We start from the raw sequence: 25,269 nt of genomic DNA, 5'->3' as shown, positions 1-25,269 counted from the left end.
CCGGGGTGTGGACAACGAGGTGGCAGGAGGTTTGGTCTTCCCTATCTCGACCTCTTTGCTTCCAGGCACAATGCTCAACTGCCTTGGTTCTGCTCCTGTGTCCGTCAGGAGGGGGTTTGGGGGTGGATGCTCTGACCATTCCTTGGCCATCACGCCTGCTGTATGCTTTCCCGCCACTTGCGCTGAACCCCCGGTTTTGGTCTCGCATGGGGCGGGTGTCCCGGGAAGTGGTGGTTGTGGTACCGTTTTGGCATTGTCGGTCTGAGTTCCCCACTTTGAGGTTGTTGGCGGTGCAGGGTCCCTGGTTTCTCCCATGCTTTCCGTCTCCCCTGCCGTCTTCTCCGATGACTCTCCTGCTGCGGCGGCTGTCAGTGTGGAAGTTGAGAGGCAGGGGTGGCGTCGTCGGTATTTCCCTGAGAATTTAGCCTTGGCTCTGCAACAGTCTCATAAGTCCTCTAGTTTGAAATCCTATGGGCTTTATTGTGGGAATTTCCAGCGATGGTGTCGGGCTCTGGAATTGTCCCCCTTCCCCCCCCCCCCCCCCCGATTGCTCACTGCCTGAGGTACTGCAGTTTCTCTGGGAGGGGTTTGAGAAGCGGTTACATGTTACCACTTTGCAGACTCAGTGGGCCACTATTAAGGCATTTCGTTCCCCTTGTGGAATTTGTCCAATGTTGAGGACTTGGTCTCGCAGTTGTTGAAGAACTTTTCTTTGGCCTGTCCTGTGGTGCGGCTGTCCTTTCCCTTTTGGGACCTTGTGTTACGGGCTCTTGTGGCTTCTCCCTTTGAGTCTTTGGCTGAGGTGGTTTGTGACGTTGAAGGTGTTTTGTTGGTGGCCATTACTTCTGCCAGGCACCTTGGGGAGTTGGGGGTTCGAATGGCACAGGAGCCCTTTTTGTCTTTTTTCAGATGTTGGGGTGGTTCTCTGGTTGGGTTCCTCTTATGTCCCCAAGGTGCCTTCTCAGTTCCATCGTTCCTAGGAATTTGTGTTGCCTGCTTTGAGCGCTAATCCGGTGTCCGTCGATGACCTTCCCTGGTCCTAGCATGATGTCTGCCAGGCTTTGTGCATCTATCTTGCACCTGTGCTTCTGTTTTAACTATCTTGATCACATGCATCCTTTTAGGGAGTCAGACTCCCTGTTTGTATCTTTTGGGGTTTCTGCTCATGGGAGGGGGACGGGGGGGGGGGGGGGGGGGGGAGCCTGCTTCTTCCATTGGGCACTGGCTGAAACAGGTAATTTATGTTGGCCTACTCCCTTTCCAGTTGCCCTCCTCTGGCAGGTGGGCAGGGGCATTCTACCCAGGGGTTGGCGGCCTCCTGGGCTGAGTTTCAGGGGGTTTCCCCGACGGAAATCTGTAGGGCGGCTACTTGGGCGTTCTCTAATACTTTTGTGAGGCTTTATCGGATCCAGAATTTGCTGGGGAATGATGATAATTTTGGTTTGAGGTACTGCGGGCTGTGTGCTCCTGACTTCTTGTTTTTCTGTGTCAATAAATCACTTGGTTTTGCTCTCTGACTTGGGTCCTGGTGGTTTGTTGTTAATGAATGCAAGTTGTTGCTTGGGTATTCACACTTTGTTTATGAATGGTACAAGGACAGGAGGGACCTGGGGGTAATGCCCTATTACTTACCATAAATCTTCATTACTCCTGGTGCTGTTGTCCATGTCTCATTCATTACTACCCGCCCTCCCGGACTTGCCAGCTTTCATCGGGGCTTGGTAGTTCAGAGGGAATGCTGGGATAGGTACGTTTGTGTAATCCCAGTGGGAGGAGGTGGGGTAGGGCAAGCATTAGTTTGTTCTTTTTTCCCATTGGTGAGATAGGATTATTGAAGATTACCGGAAAGTAATAGGGCATTAACTGCTTGTTCCCCGACTGCTGCAGCAGCACCTTTTGTTCTTATAGTATAAATGCTGCGATTATCTTTAAAACCATGGTTGTCACTGAAAACCTTAAACATCTGTATACACAATTTACTACCCACATCTTGGTGTTGTACAGAACTTTAAATGTTTCACTGTATACATAAAGCTTGACCCAGTGACGCAGTCGTTGCTTTGTCCATTGTATCAAACACAGAAAGCATAAATAATCGAAAGTTCAAATAAATAGTTTCAAAACAGTGGAGACTAGCAGCTGCGTGTCTGTCCCAGCTGCTTTCCCAGCACCACACAGCAGGTTCAAACTGACTGGCCCTTTCTGGGCATCTGAAAGCACTTCAAAGGGTTACAGCCTGTTTTTCCCATGAGGAACAGTATCAGTTAGTTTCTATTACTCCTAATTGCTTTACTTAAAAGCTGAAGAGTGATTCATCGAACTTAATTAGTGGGAAAACCAACACTGATTACTTACCTCCACACCTATGAATACTCGACTAAGCCATAACCTTATACCCTTGACTCTCACACTGTTAATGCTATTCCGAAATCAGTTAATCTTTAACCCTTTACCCCAAAAATGTAATCCTACAACCCTAACCTTGACCCCACGTCGTTAATCCTATATAGGATACGTCTGTGCCTCAAACCCTTACACTATATACCTTGAAATATGTCCCACTTATCAGCCAACCTCCTAATGTGAACCCCTAAACCCTATTCCTTTAATCTTATACTCTCAACCCCACACTCTTAAACCCTAACAACGTAATGCCTACCCCTTATATCTCAAACTCTTAACTCTGCACCATAAACTTGAATACTCTTAACCCCAACCCCTTATCATAACCCCTTTCACACTATCCTTACTTCAACATATTCTGGGAACAAACACTTTTCTGAAGTATCGATTTTTAGAACTAATAACTGAGAAGTATTATATTTAGATGTGCTGCCTTTGAAGTTTAGAGGCAATACTCTTCAAAGCAAAGGCTGCTTTCTGACCTTATCCTCCATGTTGAAGAGAGGTTTGACATGGTCCTTGTAGAACTGCTGTGGGGTCATTGGGCCGATCTTGTGGTATGCCTTCTCCTTGTCTCTGAACTCCCAGGTTATAGTCTCAGGAGCACTCCCCAGACAGATACTGACCACTCGAAAAACCTAGGGCCAGAAAACAAACAACATAAGCAAAAATAACATTTGTGTGACATTGTGGGAAAAACAAAAAGTGAAATATCAATAATGCTATACTTAAAAAATGGCTTCAAAGTTAAATTATTAAATCCAGATTAGTTTGAAAACAAACGCTATAGCAAAATAACAGTAGATAAGCTCTAAATCTGAATGGTGGTTTGGTGGTATGAACGAAGACATGATAATTAGTACAGCTGATAAAACACACAACATCAAGTACATTGGTCATAATTCTATATGACATTAAAATCGCAACATTGTTGGCCATTAAGCGAGGCAGGAGGGCTCAATCACTATGTAAAGATTTGAGTAGGTAGGGATGCACCTTGAGGACAGTCTTGAACATGTGGAGCATGGCTATGGTTTTTAGGATTGCTAAGAGACTTTTGGGTCAAACAGCCACGCAAGTAAAGTGTAGAATCTGGAGGAAGCAGATGGAGATTTAGTTTGATAGAATGAGGTTTGTGGGCAGGTGGGGAGGTAGGCAGAATTTAAGGTTTTGGGAAAGGTTTTTGGGGACTTGACTACTCTGTACAGAATGCTCATTAGTTCAAGTGGATGCCGATTTATACAGATAACTAGTTGGCTTGGCGAGTGACGGAAGGGAGCGGTTGCCTGGAGAGATTTAAAGGGAAGTAAATGCTTTTGCACGTTTCAGGGCTTCACAATACCACTGTATTAGAAATAAAGCTCCTGGAAAAAATAAATATTAAGCTGCTACATTTTCATTTTTATTCCGTCAATGACATTTGACCTTAAATCTATCAGCAGCTATATGTTGGGTGACCTTTTCAATAAAAACTGTAAACACCAATAACACTTTATTAGGAGTATTTTCTCAAAACTGCTATTCCATAACTCCAGAAGGAAACACGGTCTATAGTTAGTAAATAAGTTGTTAGTCATATTTATTTATACACGTACAAGTTTATACAAGTCTCCACTTACACTCCATTAGAACTGGTTATTCAGCCTTGGAACAGGTAGCAGAGGAAGATGGAGGTATAAAGTTTCCCTATGAAGTAGCATTTAACTGTCTAAGTAGCAAAAGATCATGCACTATTGTCCCCATATGTCTCTTCAGTAACCAGCAATCATGTTAAATTAGTATACACAAGTATTGTGAATTAATGACACTGTTGATGTTAAATGGGGTCAATGCTAGTGATGTCTTTTAAGTACACACAGTCTGGAAAAGGCAGATTAAAGGCATATAAATTGGGGTGAGTAGCCAGCCAGGAAGAGCTGGACATGTGATTGATAGTCTAGCCTTACAGATCTTTCAAAGGCACCAAAACTTCCCAAAATGTCAATACCTTTATTGGTCAGTTCAGTAAACTTGTATTGTAAAAACAATTGGATGAGAAAGCACCTCCATGCATATCTCCCCTAGAAAATCAGAATGAGGCTAATGGACAACGCAAAGCACTATATAAATATAGTAAAATTAAACACAAACAAAAACTTTTCTTTCACAAGGAGGGAAAGCTCTTTGGAAAGTGTTGTGATTGACACTGGTACCTACAATTTTTGGCTAGGGAACAGCCAGCTGTAGTGGCAGAAATTTAGCCTACCTCTCTGATTTTAGGCCAAATAATGACTCCACATTTCTCACTGTAGACACAAGCTAGCATTCTACAAACATAACACAAGTTGTCGACTGTAGCAACAGTATTGATGGAACGGATATTCAGAAGAAAACGTTTGCCATTAAGCATTTTATACCCTGGAAAGATGGATTCATGGAAAGAAACATCTGGAAAAACATTATCTTTAAAATTAAGATTTTCAAGTGTGGCAATATTCCAGTATACTACGAACCTAAGAAATTTCAATTTTTACAGACCCGAAGCCTCATTTATGATTCAGCTTTGCACAGAATAGCAGCTTCCGTAGAACCTACTCTCCACACAAATGATTTTAATTTTTCTGTTGCTATTTGGATGCTGGTATAATGCTCTTCGTCATCTGCCATTGAGCACAAATATTTTTAAAAAGATCAATAAAGTTACCAACCGTAACATAGCCTATGGTAATGGCAGCAGATTTATGCAATGAGTTCTAAATTGATGTGGGCAGCTAATTTTAAAAGAATTGTGTTTCTATCCAGATATAAATAATTTAAAACACTCCTCAATTCTTACAGATCATGATGATTTTCCTGTGGTCTTCACAATGCTTTAGAGACAATCAGATTATTTAGGCAACTGGCTAAATTATTATTTTTTTTTTACTCACCAGCATTAAATATATTTTGGAGTGAAATATTTAAATGTATTAGCCATAGGTTATGTAATAATATAGTTGCTGACCCACATAGTTTGGGCCGGTAACTTATTTGTGTTGCCATCTCCATTGCTCTACTCGTCATACTACAATGTTGGGAATCGACCAATATACCCTCTATTACACAACACCAGTCAAAGGATTTACAGATCATAATGAGTATTTATAAGCATCCAGGAATCACTCTATTGTTAATTTCTATAAGGTTTAGCGTGTTGTTGAAGCTTAAATATTAATGTTATGCTGATTTATTTTGATCTTGGTCAATAGTTGATATCATGCTGATTGCTTCCTTCTAATTGTTTATTATTGTTCTTAAGGTATTATAGTGATTAATCGTTATGCGAACAGGATGAATAGCGATGTGTGAATCATGTCAATCTTTGTTGTATTTTATGTATATTCATTGAATTGTTTGATTGGCACCATTTGATTGTCCTTTGATACTACTGAATTGAAAAACAATTTTTGAATTTCATCAATTCCTCCCTTGAATATGGACTCATACCTAGATCATTAAAAAATGCACTTCTAGCAAAACATATGATGAAGGCTGCATGCCTACAACTCCAAGAACTGACTATCAAAACTCTACCCTCCTTCCAGAATGGCTTTCAACCTTACCTGAACACTGAACTGGCGGCACTCTTTGCAAATTATAGAATACAGGTAACTTCAGATACAGGTGATGTCACAGCTATGGTTTCATCACATCTTTTTGCAGTTTTCAACATGGTTTTAACTTTGTAACAGTGCATTGACTTTCTATCAAACCACTCTGTGCAGGTAGCTCTGCCAAATTTGTGTAATTGGTGCACAAACTGAATTGCGATATCTCTCCTGTAGCTCTTTTATCCCACCCCAGGGTCAATGTTTTGCCATTTCTATTCAATTTGTATATTACGCCGTAATTTAACCTGTCGGTTTAATTTGTTCACGTACAAGGATGACAATCCGGGTGCTCCAGAGTTAACTCTAGGAGACAAACCACCATGTCTAGCTTTCAAAACTATACTAAAGCAATGGACAGATGACTGACTCTGCATCAACTTGCTCAAGTCAATGGGAGTAAGATATTCTTATCCCTTAAAATAGCACTCATCTGATCTTATAACTTTTTGTTGCATGAACCAGAAGCTTTAACCCTTGCAAATTGAAAGAGATGCAGAACTAAATAACCCACAAACCTATGCAACAGAACAATCATGCCCTTTCCATCCTCCACCATTTTATCTTTTCACACAAAGTGATCTTGATGAATGCTTTTGTCTCATCTAGATAAGGCTGCAGCAAAGCAATGCACCTGGCATCAGCAAAGAAAGCAATTCATAACCTGCTAAAGGTGAAGAATGCTGACACCTCTCCTCTGCTGCAGCTAACATTCCAATAAGCTCCCTTGCTTCTGTAGCTCTACACTGGCTTCCTGTGACAAAGCATATTAAATCACTGTGCCCCGTTCACAAATATTTTCATACCACTAAAGTACGAATGTAGACCTGTAGGTATACCATGAGCTTTACCATTCTTCATACTCAATATGTCTGGCTTACTTAAATGTAACAGCTCAAGACTGTTGTCAGTGATGACTTTTCAGTTAGTCTAGAATCAATCGTCCTCAAATTGAGGCTGGCTGTGAAAAGTTGGCTTTACCTACACCAGTAAAGAAAGACATTTCTCTGTACAGCTTTAGTCATATTGATGCTTGCAGATTAAGCTGCACTATATAAAATAATAAATTGCAAATGACCTGTGACAGGCAATTAGATTCAACGAACATGTAGCATGTTTGGTTCAAATATTACCAGTGCAGGGTCAGTACATTTTTAAGAGTTGAAAAGTATTGTTACCAACAAAAGACCTTTGTTACATTTTTCTGTGAAAAATGAAACACTGACATATTCTTAAATGCTTTTTATGAACCTTTTAATATACACTGGATTACGTGCGTTAAATATAGTCCATTTATTTTTACGGGAGTAAAGGAGAACGAGAGACTAATCTGTGGTATGAATTTCAACACAATAAAGTATGGAACTGCAACTGCCATGTAAACTGCATCTCAACAGAGTTTACTGTAGCTTTGAGATGTATCAAAAGCTTTGCAATTCTTTTAGGTATTGCCTGAGCCAGTGCTAATGCGCTGCTCTGTGAGGCTTCTAGTAAGGACTTTAAACTGGGACCACACGCTAGTGCGTGTGATTTTTTTTCCTCACACGCTATTGGCTTTTGCGTGCGTCTTTCTAAGAAAGACAGCACGCTATTGGTCAAAGGCAGCTGCATGTCCCTCCTTCTCTCGCCCCTGGCTTAAGGAGCTCGGGAGAAAGCAGCAGCGCGGCCGGGTGCCAGCTGCATACCTTCCTTATCTGATCTTGCCTCATGTTCCTAAGTAAACAAACGCGATTGCTTTCGCGTTTGTTTCATCTTTGTTTTTCAGCCCATTTAATGTGCGCGCACCACTCCCGGGCTTGTTGAAGTCGGAATGAGTTTCTTCACACAGTTTATCAGTGACTGGGGGCTCTAAGTTTCTGGCTGTACTATGGTATGCTTTATGGGGGTGAGAAAGTGCACTAGCACAGATCTTTTTGAAAAGAGAGAGCGGAGGCACCTATCTGAGGCCGCGAGGCGCTTTATTCCAAGCCCTTTCACCCTACGCCAGCCTCAGGCCTCTTCTCCAGAAAAGTAATCTTGCCTATGCAGGGTGGCATTATACTGCCCACTCCTTACCAGGCCAGGTCTCCGGAAGTGCCTTCCCCAGGTGGTGCTGTGGGAGGGCAGCGCAGGACGCCTGTGGGGCACGGACTTTACTCCAGTCATGAAGGTGGCCCGGCTGACTCCTGAGGCGACGGCTGTGGGGGCCGGTATGACCCGAGCTTTCTTCATCCTTACAGCTCAAGGGGCTTCCTTCTTCGGTGTTGGGTTTGCAGAGCCCACAGGTGGCTTCAGTAAGCTCCCAGTGGCTTCCACATTTTAGAGGTCCGGAAGGCGCATGGACTGCAGCTGGCCTTGATGTCTTAGGGTGAAGAGGGTTCACACAAAGCTCGCTGGTCACAGATTGTGCCACACAGACTGTTCCATGCAGACCGACTTGTCATCAAACACCTCAGATGAAGAAAGTGTTTATTGGGGAGAGGAAAAGGCTAGTTTTCTAGTTGCTAACCAAGTTCAGTGGGTCAGCACCCAGCCATGCGATTAAAGCAAGTAGCCACATGTACCCACACAAGAGAAGGCGTTTTCTCCCTACAGGGCTCGTGTTCTCCCTGCGACACCAGTAGCCATTCACTGGTCTGGAACTGGTGTCTTCAAACAGCCCAGCTGGAGGCCACAGATCCGCAGCTACCGCCTCCTCCAACGAGGCCTCTGGAGTGAGGCGTCCTCACCCACAGTTGGGTGGGCACCGCCCGCGATCAAATGCACATGTGGGAAGGAGACCTCTCCCCCCCTGCGAGGGAACGGTAAACAGGCCTATGGGGCTGTGATAATGCCCGGGCAGCAGCTCACTCTTCCCCCGGCAGGATCCAGCTGTGGCCCTGCCCAGCCCAGTCTTCGCTATCAGTCGTTCCGTCACAGCTATCAACAACTTCCCCTCAGGCACCAGCCTGGCTTCCCCGGCGCTAAGAAAGGCCATAAGAGGCAATAGTGCAAGGGCTGGGTAGTGGATCCTGGTGCTTTTAGGACTACCAGTAATGCAGCTCGGTGGGTTCAGTGTCTACTGCTGAGGATCGTTTCTTACAGTGCACAGGATAACCAAGGGAGCTTGCAGAGTGCAACAGGGCAAGGCAAGTCGATATGTTTGAAGGTGCATATGCAAGCAGTAAACATAACTTTGCAACAACTAAATGAAAATTCGGGACAATATTAAACATGTAATAGTGCATACAAATACAAAAAGAAACAAAACAAATTAGACCATTCATGCACAACAGGTAAAACCCCAGAAAAAGCCAGGTTAGAACCTTACCACGAATACAACTGCAGGCATCTTATTAGCAAATCCAGAGAACTCAGCTATCCCTTAATGATTCTCCTTCACTCTAATTTTAAAGTAGGAGAGTAAAGGGATGTCAAAATGGCCTTTCCAAGGGGTGTTTCACATTCTGACCCCCTAACTTTAGTTTACCTGCCATCCAGTTTCCTCTGGGTTGTACCTGGTCACAAGTAACTTAGCATCACTGCTAGAGAAAAGCCTTATGGGAGTTTGGAACATAACCCTCTTTAATAAGCTTCCATATATAGCAAATGCAATTACAATATACCTGGGTCTCACATGAATTTTGGTCATTGAGTGCCAGCCAGCCTCATTGGTTGACATTTTTAGGGCTGAGGTTACACAAGACCTTTTGAGTTGACTAAAAAAGTTTATATAATACACTTACCAACACTGGTTTTCAGCCAACCCTCTTCGTCTATAGCTGTGTCATTCACATTTTTCTTCTGATCACCACAACATAAAGCACAGGGCAATGGGGTTGGCCCTCCTCAGCCATATGCTAAATTCACTGCAAATGACAACATTCTGTTCTCTTACAATAGTACATTGACCGAAAGTGCTTCCCCTCTATAACAGGGACTAATACGACAATATGTGCTATTTGAGACTAAAAAAATGTTACTCTTAGCCAACGTTTATTTTTTACATTGACGAGGAACAAGCAGCTCCTCAAAAATAACACTTTACAAAAACCAGGACAAAAATAGTAATTGACAAAGCCAAAAACTGGCAGCCAATGCCAAATGGATTGGATTTGTCAATGCTTCTTGTGTGATGTTATTATGTGTTTCAGACCAAATATGGCCTTACTGGCGCTGTTTTGAACAGACTGCAAATTTGATGGTAACTGACCTCGAGTAGTAAGGTAAGAACAAAAGTAAACTGTGGTTCTCCAGTATTGGTGTCTTTCATAGAATCACATGCTTGAATCATTCCCCGTCGTCGGAGTGGGAGTCCCACTGACTCGTCCAAGGTATTATATATAGTACAAACTACAGCCAATTTAGGCAACAGCACCCTCCAAAATGTTCTCCCCAGAGTCTCAGACTCTCGGATTTTCCAGCAAAAGTGTGATATAAGAGTAAAAGAGCCTAGAGAGCCTCTGAAGGGAGGTGGGTGGGTCGCATGTGAATCTATGAAAGATACCAATACTGGAGAACCACAATTTACATGTAAGTGACGTTTGTTCTTCTCCAGTATTGGGGTATTTTTTTATAGATTCACATGCTTAAATCAGCATAGAAAGCAGTAATTCCATAATGATGCTTGTGAGATCATCAAAGAAAAAAAAAAGAAAAATATATATATATATATATATATATATATATATATATCCATCAAAACAGGAACCCAATTGAATGAAGATCGCAGGAAGTTGTGAATAAGCTCGTTTTATTATTCTGGCAGCTTGCTGGCAGGCACCCCGCCCAGGAAAACACAACCAAAGTTCAAATGCCAGGACGCGTTTCGGGAACTGAAATCCCTTCATCAGCGGCAATAGTTCTTCGGGATAAAATGGAAGCACTGTTCTTGGCGCACACCTTTATTCACACACCTGCCTCAGTGGGCGTGGCCACTCGCATGGCCTTGTGGGATGTGTAGTGTCGCCTGGTGATCCCAAGTGGGTGCGCTAACTTTCTCCCCAAATAACGAACAAAATAAATCCACAGTGGGTCGATGTGCAGTACTGGCGGGCGTCTGCCTTGCTTTATAGATGCCAAATCCGCTTCAAGCCGGCTGCTCCCTGCAAAGTGCCAGCTTGTCTCCCTTCCAAATTCCAAACACCGCCGTGGTGTCTGAACGGACCCGAAAAAGCGGTGGGCTTCATTCACGACCTGGCCGGCTGTAAAACATCCATCAAAACAGGAACCCAATTGAATGAAGATCGCAGGCAGTACTGCACATCGACCCACTGTGGATTTATTTTGTTCGTTATTTGGGGAGAAAGTTAGCGCACCCACTTGGGATCTTGGGAGCAGGTGGTCAGAGCCTTGTATCAGGAAGAATGGGAGGAGAATGTGCTGCTTTGGAGTCGCTATATAGACGACCTTTTCGTCATTTGGAAAGGGCCTAAACTAGCTGCCCAAAACTTTATTGACAAACTTCAAACGAACGATCTAAATTTGAGTTTCACCAGCACCATCAGTGAAACTGAAGTTAACTTTTTAGATCTCACTGTCTATATCAAAGAAGAGAGGGTTCATTCCAAACTGTTTAGGAAACCGACTTCTAGCAACACAGTGCTGCATGCCAAAAGCTTCCACCCCTTTAGCCTGATCAAAAGTATCCCTTATGGGGAGAGCCTCAGGACAATTCGTAACTGTAGTGAGGAAAAGATTATTGACCAAGAACTCTCAGGTTTAACGAACCGCTTTAAGGCCAGGGGTTATACAGAAGAGGTCATCAGCCAAGCTGTAACGAAAGCTAAACAACGACCGAGAGAGGACATTCTTTTTAATGTGAGCAATAGCAAAATCAAAAGAAACAATAAGGAAATAAGAATGATCACCTCTTTCAATACAAAGCATAGACAGATTAGAGGCATACTCACCAAACATTGGCATATAATTCGAAATGACCCCCTTTTGGGGAAAGCGGTTCGGAAAAAACCAGCAATAACCTTCCGAAAAGCTAGATCATTTAAACAGATGCTAGTATCGAACATGCTGCCCACTAAAAAAGCTGTGTCCAAGGGCAGTGCCTGGTTAATGCGAAAACCAGGTTTTTTGAAATGCAACAAATGTAAGGCTTGCATACACGGGAAAAACACTGTATCTTATGCACTGGGTCTTTCAAAGAGAGTAAAGAAGATTCAGGGATGTTTCACGTGCAAGACTGATTATGCTGTCTACGTGCTTCAATGCCCTTGTGGCTTGAGGTACGTGGGCAGCACAATCCATCCGGTGCATAAGAGAATCCTACAGCATCTGAGGGCCATCAAAAACGGGGATCGAACGTACCCCGTGGCCCGGCATTTCAAATCCCACCATGCCAAAAACGAAAAGGGATTATCCTACTTTGTCATCGACTGCATCATGCCGAATGTAAGAGGGGGCAATCGCGAAAAAAAGTTAAGGAGACTTGAGTCTTCTTACATTCTTGCCTTAAACACACGTACCCCCATAGGTCTGAATATGGAAGAAGACCTTATCACGCATTTATAATTAATTTGAGAATGAATTGATGAAAGACTAGCAGCCAAAAAACCTCCCTCGACACTGTTTTTAATGTAATTGTTTGAATGTGTTTGTCCTTTGCACGGTATATGACTTGTGGAACTCAGACTGTCTGACATAATTATTGTTTAGAGTGCACTGAGCATAAGTGAATTTAGGCCCACTTGGGCTCTATTTGGCCAATAAGATGTTGAGTAACGGGGTGGTATGAAAGCGGTAAAACTCAGTAATTGCGATAAGAGTAATACATTATTGGTACCATGTTTTGGTTATGATTGTCAAACACCAGGCACAATGATATCATGAAGAATATTCTTTTTATTGACATTGATCGTGATTTATTATAAAAATGTGTCAATCTATTTTTAATTCCGCTAATGTACTTGCCGTAATTCACACAGACTTAAGTATATATGTGCGTATTCTTTCTACCAAGGTTGAAGAATTAATTCTGTTTTGGTATAAACTACGAGTCTGTTTTCCATGGTATTGTGGTTGTAGTCACGTCACGTGACTCGGGACGAACACGTAAGCATGTAAATAAGGTTTTGAAACTTGCATAAACAGTTGGTGAGCAAGCCTGCTGGGCAGGCAAAACGCGTCCAAACCGGCTGTATAAGCAATAAATATCCTTTTGAACCTGGACACGGCGTCGTCATCCTTTGCCTTGTACGAAGGACTTGGTTATATATATATATATATATATATATATATATAAAAATCGCAAGAGATCCTTCGTCTGCTCGCAGCGCTGTTAGCGCTCGCTTCCGCCACAAAGGAACCACGAACCACCAAACTGCAGGCAAATCAATTTTTTATTGCGGTTTCCTCCTGATTACGCGTTTCAGGCACCCCTTGCCCTTGTTCACACAAACAGAGTGAAAACGCAATTTTTTTAATTCTTCAACCACGTGATAGAACACCACCAATAAACATAGAAAAAATACACGTCTGCCAGGACCATTATTTCTATTTTTTCTCCTCTCTCTTTTTATCTCTTTCTCTTCTTCTTTCTTTATCAATGTTGTGTCCATAAAATAGATGCAATATAATCCTCGTTTTTCCTTTGTCCATAAAAAGGTGATAGGTCCCAATGAATTCTTTGGCCGTTTCAATATGTCCTTTCAATAAATATTTCCATTTTCATCTATAATATCGGAGAATATAAATATAAATAAATAAATAAATATATAAATATATTAAAATATATTGACCAATTCATTACATCATAGTTTGTGCAAGATATCACCACTACATCACATAATATACTCAGAACTATGTGTATATACATTCTCCAAGAAATTAATATTAAATTTAACTCTCCACTTAATTAAAAAGTGACTTGTAATTGATCACCTAGAAATGCCTCCAATTCCTGCTTAAATGCAAGGTTAATCACAACCACTTCTAGAACCGACTCCATCCACAGTCTTGAAAATTTAAGGACTCAACAGTACCTTCCATTGGACTGGACCTAAAGTGCGACCAATGTGTAAAGTGCATATTAAATGTGCAAATCAATGATATTAAAGTGCAAATGCCATAAGTGTTCTAACCATAAAAGTTTTAGAGTTGCTAGCAACTCTAAAAGGATGATATGCCAAGTCTTTTGTTGAGCATCCCATTTGCCGTTGACTGTTAGTCCTTGAAGGTGCGCTCCCCACCTTTCGAGGGAGGCGTCCGTGGTGATGACGACACTGGGAGCTTCCACTAGGAATGAGAGGCCTGCTGCCATGTTGCTCTTGCAAGTCCACCAGAGTAATGCCTTCCGTATCTGAGGAGTGATGCAGATGAGATCGTCGAAGGACCCTGAGACCTGTAGCCATTGGTTGTTGAGCTCCTCTTGCAGGGGTCTCATTTTGAGACAACAGCTGGGGACGAAGGGAATGCAGTATGAGAGCATCCCTAGAAGTGACTTGAACTGTCGGACAGAAACGCACCGTTTTGATCGTAGTAGTTGGGCAAGCTTGCACAGCTTTTGTTGTCTTTCGGTTGAGACAAAGGCTTGTGTCTGTAGAGTGTCTATGGTGGCTCCTAAGAATGTCCTTGTTTGTGATGGGATAAGTTGAGACTTGTCCAGATTAATGGAGAGACCCAGAGACTGGAAAACTGACAGACATTTCGGAGTATGGACATTTGCGACTGCAAAGGAATTTGCCTTGACAAGTCAGTCGTCTAAATAAGGAAAAATTTGGATTCCTTCCAATCGAAGGTGTGCAGCCACCGGTGCCAAAACTTTGGTGAAGAGTACCGAGAGATCTCGCTGTCTCAGTATCTTTTTTAATGGCGTGTAGGGCTTCATCAATATGCTGACTAAAAAGACTCACCGTCAAAAGGCATGTCGATTATATTCGTCTGAACTTCCTGATGAAATGATGTGGATTTCAACCAGCCCTGTCGCCTCAGGACAGCCGCACCCATTAGTTGCCGAAAACAACGTAGACGCAACATCCACAGCAGAATCGATAATCTCAGCCGAGATTCGTTCACCCTCCTGAAGGATATTTAGCGCTTCCGCCATGGAGGGCTCAGGTAACATAGATGTAAGGAGAGATGTCGGACCACATCTGTCTATCATAGCGGCCCAAGATGGCCAGTGATTTAGCTACACGGACAGTAGTGGCCGCCATGGTCGAAATCTTTTTTCCAATTGCGTCTAGACGTCTCCCATCCCGATCCGGGGGAGCAGACAATGGAGATGAGGGATTCCGTGCTCGGCATTGCGCTGCTTGGGCAATAACGAAATCTGCCTTAGGCTGGCCTATTAGGTGTGCTGGTGAGTTATCCAGCGCCTTATATTTCTTTTCAAGGCGAGGCAGGACCGCCAGAATGGAGGCAGGAGTTTGCATGACTTTCAGTCCTTCCTGCCAAATAAAGTCAATAATAGGAATAATTTGCACTGGTTTCCTCGGCTGGTCCTTAAAATCGTAAAGGAAACAATCATCCTTCTTTGTTTCCATGGGAAGAAGGAACCGTTGTGCTGCTCTTTCCATCAAAACATCCGATGTCAACTGGTGGCGAGTCAACCGGAGCCGGCGTCAAAGGAGACAACGTTTGTATTTGATAGTCATCCCATTCTGTAAGGAGTAATCTGTCATCCAATTCTCCTTCTTCCATCATCTGTGGTGTGGGCTTCCTGATGATGAGACATTGAAGGTACCGGAGAAACTGGTCTGGGCGACCTCAACACTGTTGAAGATTGAGGAACGGGTGTAGGTGGTACAGAAGAAGCCGATTCAGATGGAGGAAATCGGCGGTAATAGTCATCGAGCATGCACTGCAGATTGTTTAGAAGTGATAGAGGCAATTGTGCCGTAGGGTTTGACTCTGGAGCTGGAGGAGCAGTGTCAGGATAGTAATCCTCTTCTTGATCTACATCTTGGTATTTAATGAAGAGTTCTGAAGGGCTCCTGGCAGTACGAAATCTGTCATCTTCCTCAGATTCATCATCATCATCTGCCCCATAATCCAGTAACTGCTCCGGCAACGCAAGAGGCACTCTACTGGGTGATGTATGAACTGGAGAGAGGACCTCTAAGGAAGATCTGCGCCTTTGAAGCAAGGAAGGCGCTGGCGGCGGTGGCAATAACGTAGGAGGCACCGCAGATGTCCTGGAGGATGTTGTGGCCGCAGACGACGACCAAACTTGAAGATCAGTGCAGGAAGATAGCAGCGTCGACGAAGCAGCCGTCGACGAGGCAGTCGTCGACGAGGTGGGCATAGACAGAGGAACCGTCGACGAGGCTATCGCCGTCGACGAGTCAATCGCCGTCGACGAGGCAATCGTCGACAACGTCTTCTTATTCTTCGTCGACGGAGGGGCATTGACAATAGACTTCAATTTCTTCGTCGACGAGAGGGCAGTGACTGACGTGGTTGGTCTCACGGAGACAGACACCAGCGACGACGGCGAGGAAGTCGACAACCGTATCACCTGAGGCTTTGGAGACGAAAAGGTTGCAGTAGACGTAGTCGTCGCGGCGACGGCAGGCTTCGTCGATGAAGACGTTGTCGTCAAGCTCGTCGACGACAGAACCCGTTTGAGGTAAATCTGTCAGAAATAGGTTTAGAAGCCGGAGACTTCACAGTCTTTCTCGGGGGCGTAGAGGGCAAGGTTTTTCCCTTAGTAGGTGGAGGAGCCTTTTTGGAATTGGAAGGCAACTCAGCACTCTTAGAGGTGTGCTATTTTTTCAACACCTTAGCTCCAGGAGAGGTCAAATACGTGTCGCTAGTCCTCTTCTAGAGGAAGCAGACCGGACAGATGAAACACTTCCAACTTCAGATTAAGGGTTGTCTTGATCCTTAATCTTCTGTAGCCACAGTAGATGACGTCCCTCTCTGTCCCTCCGTGTTTTTTGAGGGAAAGTTCTGCAGATTTTGCAGTCTCTCACCTGGTGTTCCGGATACAAGTAGTAAATGCACTTCTTGTGGGGGTCCTCAGAAAACAGCCGGGGCTTCCCACAAGACTCACAAGGTCTAAAGAGAGATTTCTTAGAAGACATCATGAATGAAGAAATTCTGAAGAAAACCTGAGAAGTACTGAGCAGAGCTCAGGGAGACTCCCTTCACACGACGTGTGGTAGAAAATCTGAGAGCCTGAGCCTCTGGGGAGAACATTCTGAAGGGTGCTGTTGCCAGACTGGCTGTAGTTTGGACTATATAGAATGACTTGGACGAGTCATGAAAGATGTTCTGTTTTCCTTGTAAGCCAGTCCCACCTCTGTTGTGATGTTAATACGGGAATACCATTGAGTTAGGATAACAATAACATCTGGTGTTCAGAGCCGCTCAAAACTGCAAGTCTGTGGCTATAAATATCAAGTTATTTAAACTCGTTCTGTCATGTTGTTCTATCCTGAAAGAGAAAAGGGGCAGGAACGTGGGAGGGTGAGTTAAACACTTGCTGCTGGTAGCTGCTGTGCTCATATGATCGAATCCTGGTACTGTAGGTGACTGAGGGTCCCGTTTTGTAACTTTTTCTCGTAATCAGGTGCTCGGCCTCTTCTTTTCCGAGTGCTGGCCCCTGGCTTCCGGGGTGCTGGACCTCCAAATTTCAGGGATGCTCCCGTGTCGCACGGCCCGGTAACTTTAGCCCCCAAATTACTGTTAAGAAATCTTCTTTTCTGATTTCTACTTTCTCAGCAGGCTGGTACTCAGTATAGGCGAGCTACAAAAAACGCCACTGTGTACGGTAGGAGTGTTGTGTAAATGGGAATTGTGTTCTCTATATTGCAGCGGAATTACATTATTCTATGCAACACTCAATATATCTACCAGATTCATTGTGACTGAAGCATCAATGGTTATCAGTCACAGGCGGATTGTACTTTAACATAATCAAAATCTAATTTTCTCAGTTCTAGTGCACTCAGTTTCAGCTATGCCCCAAAGATCTCTGCATTTTTACAGATGCGTATACAGAGCATTCTAGTCACATTGGCATGGAAGTGCTTCATGTATAAACACAGTACACAGCAGATTCAAGTAACAACAGAATACAGGAGAAGAGCCTCAATCGTATGTCTTCAGCTCATCAGAAAGAAACTTTTGTTATGGTTCAGTTCTTTCTCGGTCAACCTCTCCTGGCTAATTTGAGTAGCACAGGGGTTGATATTTTTTTAAGTATAGGCAAGACGCTAAGTATGCCTTAGCACCGAACCGAAGTTTTCATATACAATAGGGGGCCCATACAATCAAAAACTGGACACAATAAAACTTTGACAATAAAACATGTTGACAAGGGTTCTCTCACTTCTTAGCGAAAGCCATCAAATTGGAGTTGCAAAGTCACTCTTCAAAGATTACAAAATCAAGCAGCAGCTCTAGCTGAACCTGAGAAAATGGAAGTCGCATAGCCGCAGTCCTGAAAGAGCTCTACTGTCACTCAGTCCTTCGGCAAGCGAGTTGTCCAGCTTATTTTCAACTGCTCAAAGCATGGAGGAAAAACATTAACATTCCAGGTTCAGGGCTTAGGATCAACGTCAACCCACTGTTGATTCACCAGGCTGCTTTCAAGAGGTCATTCCAGACACAGTTATTGAAGGAAATTTTTGAGCCCACAAGATGGCTTAAGTTTTGTGCTTAATGAAACTGAGGTGAACAAACCAACTGTTGCAGGGATTCTGCTCATGCACAGAACTATGTGCAGGAAACCAGGACCTCAGTGAATTGCGGTGTACCAAAAACTCACCTCAGTACCCAGAACCCCAATCCGACTAGCATCAGTGTTCCATTCGTTATCCGTATTCTCTCTGAGCTCCCAATGTATAGACAACGCAGAACAAGCGACTTAGAGTACTCTCAGGAATGGTGGGAATCAGAAATACCTGTTTGTTATTATTCTCATATCAGTCCACAACAAGAGTAATCAGAGACACAGTAAAGTTTAAAATGTTTATTTTATAAACTACGTGTCCTAAGATGCAGTACCTTAGCTAACATAAGCAGACAAATGATTAAAATCAAAACCATCAGCATTCTTACACTACCATAGAAAATGAAGGGAGAAATCATATTACAAATAACAGTGGAATACAACCACCCTCCCTTCGCTAGTGAGATAGTATTATACTAATAGAAGGTCTCTAGGCTTGAATGGGGAACCCCATACCGTAAAGATCAGCTTAGGTGAATCACATCACAGGATCAGCTTTGCTCTGCGCCTGGAAAAGTTCTTCTCCAGAATGTGTGTGTAATGCATGCAAACTGCAATATTAAAGGCTCTCGACTTTCAGGTATTTGCAGCTGTGTGCGTGTTATGGCTAGAGAGTGGGCCGATCAACCTGAACTTAAAAACATACATGGTTTGGTGGCTCAGACTGTTTCTGCACACAACGTTCAGACCAAGGTCGCAGTGCACGTCTAGGGATGTGAACAACAGACAGTTCTCATGTGAAGAAAAGGCAAGCAAGCAGTTTTCAAATAATAACATGTCTCTGCAGTGTTGTGTGCAAAAGCAGCAAAAGTGGCAAGATGGCGTTTCTAACATCTACCGCGCTTATGCTAACATAGCAATGTATGCATCTAAAACGCTGCCTCCACTAGACAACTGTCTTATGTCGAGAAATGCCAACTCAGAGTGACTTTTGTCAGTCAGGTGGCAGAAGACGTGTGCACATGGATCAGACCACTATGAAGACATTTGCACCCCTGGCTGGTGTAAATGAATTGGTACGAAGACAATAGAACCGCGCCACAGAATTGCTTCAAGAACACAATGTGGTTAACTGGTTAACTCCATGAAAGTAAATAAGTGTAGGACATTTCATTCAGTTTGGATTAGAATTATGTGAATCTTTGAGCAAAAGTAGACCCCAGTGAAACAAATACAGTTGCATTCACAAAATCAAGCTTGAGGGATCTCCATATTTTTCTGTTTGGTATGCCATTGAAGATCTAGTTTGTATAGTTTGGAGAAGAGACTCAACATCACAGGCATGCCATGATCCAATCTCATTTGCGAGCTGCCTGTTTTTAAAGATGCTGAATTCTCTCTTCCTCCACACAGGTGCAATCTCCAGATGACAGGAGGTGAAGGAAAGAAGTGGAGAGAATAGTGCGCTTTTTCAGAGTGAGACTACCGGTCTCTTATATTCCGAGGGCTAAGGACACCTCCCTTACTAGAATTGTGCCTCTCAGAGCTTCAAAGCTACCTGAAGCAGTCAGTGCTCTGCATATGCCCTCGCTGCTTGTTTCCAGAGATGTTGCTGTGGTTACCAGTCTCTTCTCTTTATACCTTGAAGTGCAACAACAAGATTCCAGGGAGCCAAAAAAAGGCTGTGAGGAGACAAGTCTACTGTGCCTCAGGAAAACCAGCCCCAGATGTTTCTAGTGTTAAAGACATACCCACATAACACAACAATTAGATTTTTAAGGCAGCTAAGCCACATGCAACAGTAAATGGCCTGTACTTGCCCTCAGAGCTGGTTTCTGGAGTAGTTGATGTGGTTGACTATCTCTTCCATTTTTACCATCAAATCCTATCACCTGATGCTGGGAAGCGGATGAGAGACTGCGAGGGAGAAGAGGAACATGGAAGAACCCTTCTCAGAATATTCAAGGGATATGGACACACCCTGACTGACTGACTCACTGACTGTCTGACTCTCTCTCTGACTCACTCTCTCTATCTCTCTGACCCACTGACTGACTCTCACTCTCTCTCTCACCGACTGACTATCTGACTCTCTCACTGACTGACTGACTCTCTCACTGACTGACTGACTCTCTCACTGACTGACTGACTCTCTCACTGACTGACTGACTCTCACTGACTGACTGACTCTCTCACTGACTGACTCTCTCACTGACTGACTCTCTCACTGACTGACTCTCTCACTGACTGACTCTCTCACTGACTGACTCTCTCACTGACTGACTGACTCTCTCACTGACTGACTGACTCTCACTGACTGACTCACTCTCTCACTGACTGACTCTCTCACTGACTGACTGACTCTCTCACTGACTGACTGACTGACTCACTCCTCACTTACTGACTGACTCACTCCTCACTTACTGACTGACTCACTCCTCACTGACTGACTGACTCACTCCTCACTGACTGACTGACTCACTCCTCACCGACTGACTGACTCGCTCCTCACCGACTGACTGACTGACTCACTCCTCACCGACTGACTGACTCACTCCTCACCGACTGACTGACTCACTCCTCACCGACTGACTGACTCACTCCTCACCGACTGACTGACTCACTCCTCACCGACTGACTGACTCACTCCTCACCGACTGACTGACTCACTCCTCACCGACTGACTGACTCACTCCTCACCGACTGACTGACTCACTCCTCACCGACTGACTGACTCACTCCTCACCTACTGACTGACTCACTCCTCACCTACTGACTGACTCACTCCTCACCTACTGACTGACTCACTCCTCACCTACTGACTGACTCACTCCTCACCTACTGACTGACTCACTCCTCACCTACTGACTGACTCACTCCTCACCTACTGACTGACTCACTCCTCACCGACTGACTGACTCACTCCTCACCGACTGACTGACTACTTGACTGACTCACTCCTCACTGACTGACTGACTACTTGACGGACTCTCACTCACTCACTGACTGACTCTCACTCACTCACTGACTGACTCTCACTCACTCACTGACTGACTGACTCACTCACTGACTGACTGACTCACTCACTGACTGACTGACTCACTCACTCACTGACTGACTCTCACTCACTCACTGACTGACTCTCACTCACTCACTGACTGACTCTCACTCACTCACTGACTGACTCTCACTCACTCACTGACTGACTCTCACTGACTGACTGACTGACTCTCACTCACTGACTGACTCTCACTCACTGACTGACTCTCACTCACTGACTGACTCTCACTCACTGACTGACTCTCACTCACTGACTGACTCTCACTCACTGACTGACTCTCACTCACTGACTGACTCTCACTCACTGACTGACTCTCACTCACTGACTGACTCTCACTCACTGACTGACTCTCACTCACTGACTCTATGACTGACTGACTGACTGTTATACAGGTACTATTTCCCAACCTTCACCCACCTGTTATTTATGCCCCCCCATAACAAAAAAACCCATAACAAGCAACCATTGGGACAGGCAGATAGAAGTTGCCAGCATTGAAAAAACAAAACTCGACATTTATTGGTAATACTTTTTTAATATGGTCATTCAGTTGTGCATAATGCTTACTTGGTCATATATAAGGTAACAAAAATGCTTCCGACACTTCTTTAGTATAACTTTTCAGCATGCTGCAGACTTCTGTACAGCACAGCTTAAAGACATAGGCAAAGTCAATATCTCTGGCTAAACACTTATAAGGTCCCAAAGGCGTCTGAGACCTATTGGCTATGCCAATGCTTGTTTAAAATAGCAAATCACCTTGCTTTGTACCCCCACCTTCTCCCCCTCATTTTTAAGTATCACAATGAACAAGAAAGGATGTGCAATTCATGTCATGATGGTGGATGGCATTTCGTACAGAACTCGTGACAACCAAATACTGGGAAACTACATAACAAGTTTTGAAAATACGTAATAGTATAATTTCATGACAATAAATGAATCTAAAAAAGCCATGTGAACCATGTCAAGAGAAAAGAAAACTGTCAAATACTTGAAATATATGTAAATATGTCCTAAAATACAAAGCTTTTATTTGCAGTACGAACGCAAGCCTTCAAAATGCACGAAAAGCTCATCCGCTGCAGCATAATCTGGCGTCCAATAAACTTCACATCCAGTGCTTGGGCACAACTCGAGGTTTATTTTTATGGGAGTCCTGCAGCGAGGACCAGCAGGAAGTCAAGGCAGTAGTGGCTGTGACTGTTCTTGTAAATAAACGTGATTATACCCAACGGCACTGCTGCAAGGCTGTAACAGAGCCCTGAAGGTAGTCACACAGCCCTAATCAGAGGCAGGGCTCGGGCAACCTTGCGAAATCCACCGAGGGTGCTTTTGCGCACACATTCACGGTCCTTGGCTTCGAGGAGTAACAATGTTTGCGTGAGCAGAAGTAGCTCACTTTTTCCCCAATGCAAATCATGAAAGTAAACTTGGTTTGTTAGGAGGAAAAAAGCATTAGCCACCGTGCTGCTGCTTTGGCTAAGGCGCACGTTTTCCACTTAAAAGTTTGGGTTCATGCACTCCAAGATCAGCAGTGAAAAGAAAGTAGACACCCTTGAGCCAAGTATGTAAATTGCTGTACTGTCCTGCGAAGTTTAGAGGAGTCCTTGGCCCGTTCGTGGGTTCGCCTTGACCGCCGTATTCAGGGCTCCATGCCCTACTCCGTGAGGAGTGGCGTTCTACTTCGGCACGGGGGACCTTTTCAGGCTTCTCAAGTATTGGCGTAGTCACTGTTCTGTGTGTGTTCCTGATCAGCAGATCATGGTTCAACACACGGGCAACATCTCTGGACTGGTCGTCTTGACATTTACCAAGTAGCTTTGGACTGTGACAGTGGTGGCTCCTACGCAATGGCGGAGGAGCGTTGCCCTCTCTGCTTGGCGCAGCCTCCCGCCCCAAAGGAAAAATAAAACTATGCTCTAGCATAGTTTAATTTTTTGTTTACCAGCTTGTGCATGTAGGGGGAGGGGCATGGGAGGGGAGGGGGTGAAGTAGTGCTTGTGCACTCACTATCCCTAAGTGCTCATGTGTGTTTGGCCAGCCATCTCAGGTTGACCAAAACACACATGTGCACTTAGGTTTTCTTCATTGCTGCATTGAGCTGCCGGGCTGGAGAAACCGCACAGACTCCCTGGTCTGAGCAGGGCGTCTTTTCCGCCCGCTGAGACCAATCATTGGCTGGGAGTCTGTCCCAGGAGCTGCTGGGACCCAGGAAACGGCCAGCAGGAGCAACGCGACGTGGGAGGCGGCTGGCGGTGTCAGGTGTGTTTTTTAAATTATGAACCCCTCCTCTCCCCAGCGCTCGCTCCCCCCTCCCCTCCCCCCCACCCCCACCGGTGGTCCCTCCACCTGCCCCACCACACTTTGTTACTGGTGGCCGCAACTGCTGAGCAAGCGTTGGGAGAGGGGCGGACTTATTCCTCCAGCTGGGTGCCTAAGGGGTCTTCTTCCAGGATGTCCAGAGTGCCGGAGAAGCATTACTGCTGCATGATAAGCACCCAGCAAGCTTCCTTTCAATAACAGAGGATTTTATTTTAACAAAACACTAGGCAAAAGGGTCAGTTGTCGTGATTGTGGACACTTAGCATGGCATCGAGGATAGTATCGGAACATGGTTCGCTCCATCACCCATGTGCATTCTCGGAGAAAACACTTGTTTAAGTGTCTTCTGCCCAAAGATGCCACTCACCTCGTCACAGGGATTCAATGGCTTTTCAACAAGAAGTCATGGGAAGGTAGTTCGAGGCATCAAGAAGACACCAACAGAACCAGACAGGCACACGAGAAACACATTGGACAGTTGAGCTTCCTCTGTGCGTGTCCAAAATCAAATGGTAATAAAAAATTTTTTTGAATCCAACATGGAGTCAGTGCCCACAAGCAACGCACATCGAGAGGAGTCACATTGCATCTTTTTTCGAAGAAAAACAACTTGCAAATGTCCGACAAACACTAGACGACAGGAGAATGCTAAGCTTTTTTATCTACAGCAATACATGCTACGAAAACAAACTTATTTTTCTCCACTGAAAATACCAAAAGGCAGACGCTCTAGTAAACTGCAACTTGTGAATTTCAGTGTTGTTGTTTAAAATTTTATGTTTTAGTTTACATGTTCACCTAACTATAACATCAGTGAATGTGATTTTTTTTTTATGTATAGGAAGATCTTATTGCCATACCAAACTGGACTAAACTAAGCTTCGTTTTTTTTAGCGAATATCTTGGGGTTTTTATTCACATAAAGTAACATCTTATTCCAATACCCAAACCTACCTCAGACAGCCAACCGCCTTACGCACATGGCCATAGGACGGCACAGTGTTGAATTGGGCGCAGGGCCTGGGCCTAAGACCCGGGGGGGGGGGGGGGGGTCTGTAGGGGGGTCAACCCCCTACAGACAGCCATCCCACATTTTGTTTTTTTTAATTCATTTTGCATGTCCTTCAAGAGTCCCACAGACACATGCCCTCCTCCCCCTAACATTTTGTTTTCTATGTTTTGGACCCGGGGACCACCCTCCCTCCCCCACAACAAGAGCAAGATTACCCAGGCCCCGCCCCTTTATATTTAAAAAAAAAAATCAT

At 44.3% G+C, this 25,269-nt stretch overlaps 1 protein-coding gene across 1 annotated transcript in view; it reads right to left on the bottom strand.

The window, feature by feature from the left end:
* The window catches only part of BLMH (bleomycin hydrolase), a 512,280-nt gene that overhangs the window by 347,972 nt on the left and 139,039 nt on the right, over positions 1-25,269 (bottom strand). The window contains exon 7 of the mRNA XM_085649231.1: positions 2,886-3,041. Coding sequence (XP_085505357.1) covers positions 2,886-3,041 — 156 coding nt within the window. The remainder of the gene's footprint in view (positions 1-2,885; positions 3,042-25,269) is intronic.

Source organism: Triturus cristatus, chromosome 3_2, assembly GCF_964204655.1.
Source record: "Triturus cristatus chromosome 3_2, aTriCri1.1, whole genome shotgun sequence".
Taxonomy (NCBI): Eukaryota; Metazoa; Chordata; class Amphibia; order Caudata; family Salamandridae; genus Triturus; species Triturus cristatus.
This window is presented reverse-complemented; position numbering and strand designations above follow the sequence as displayed.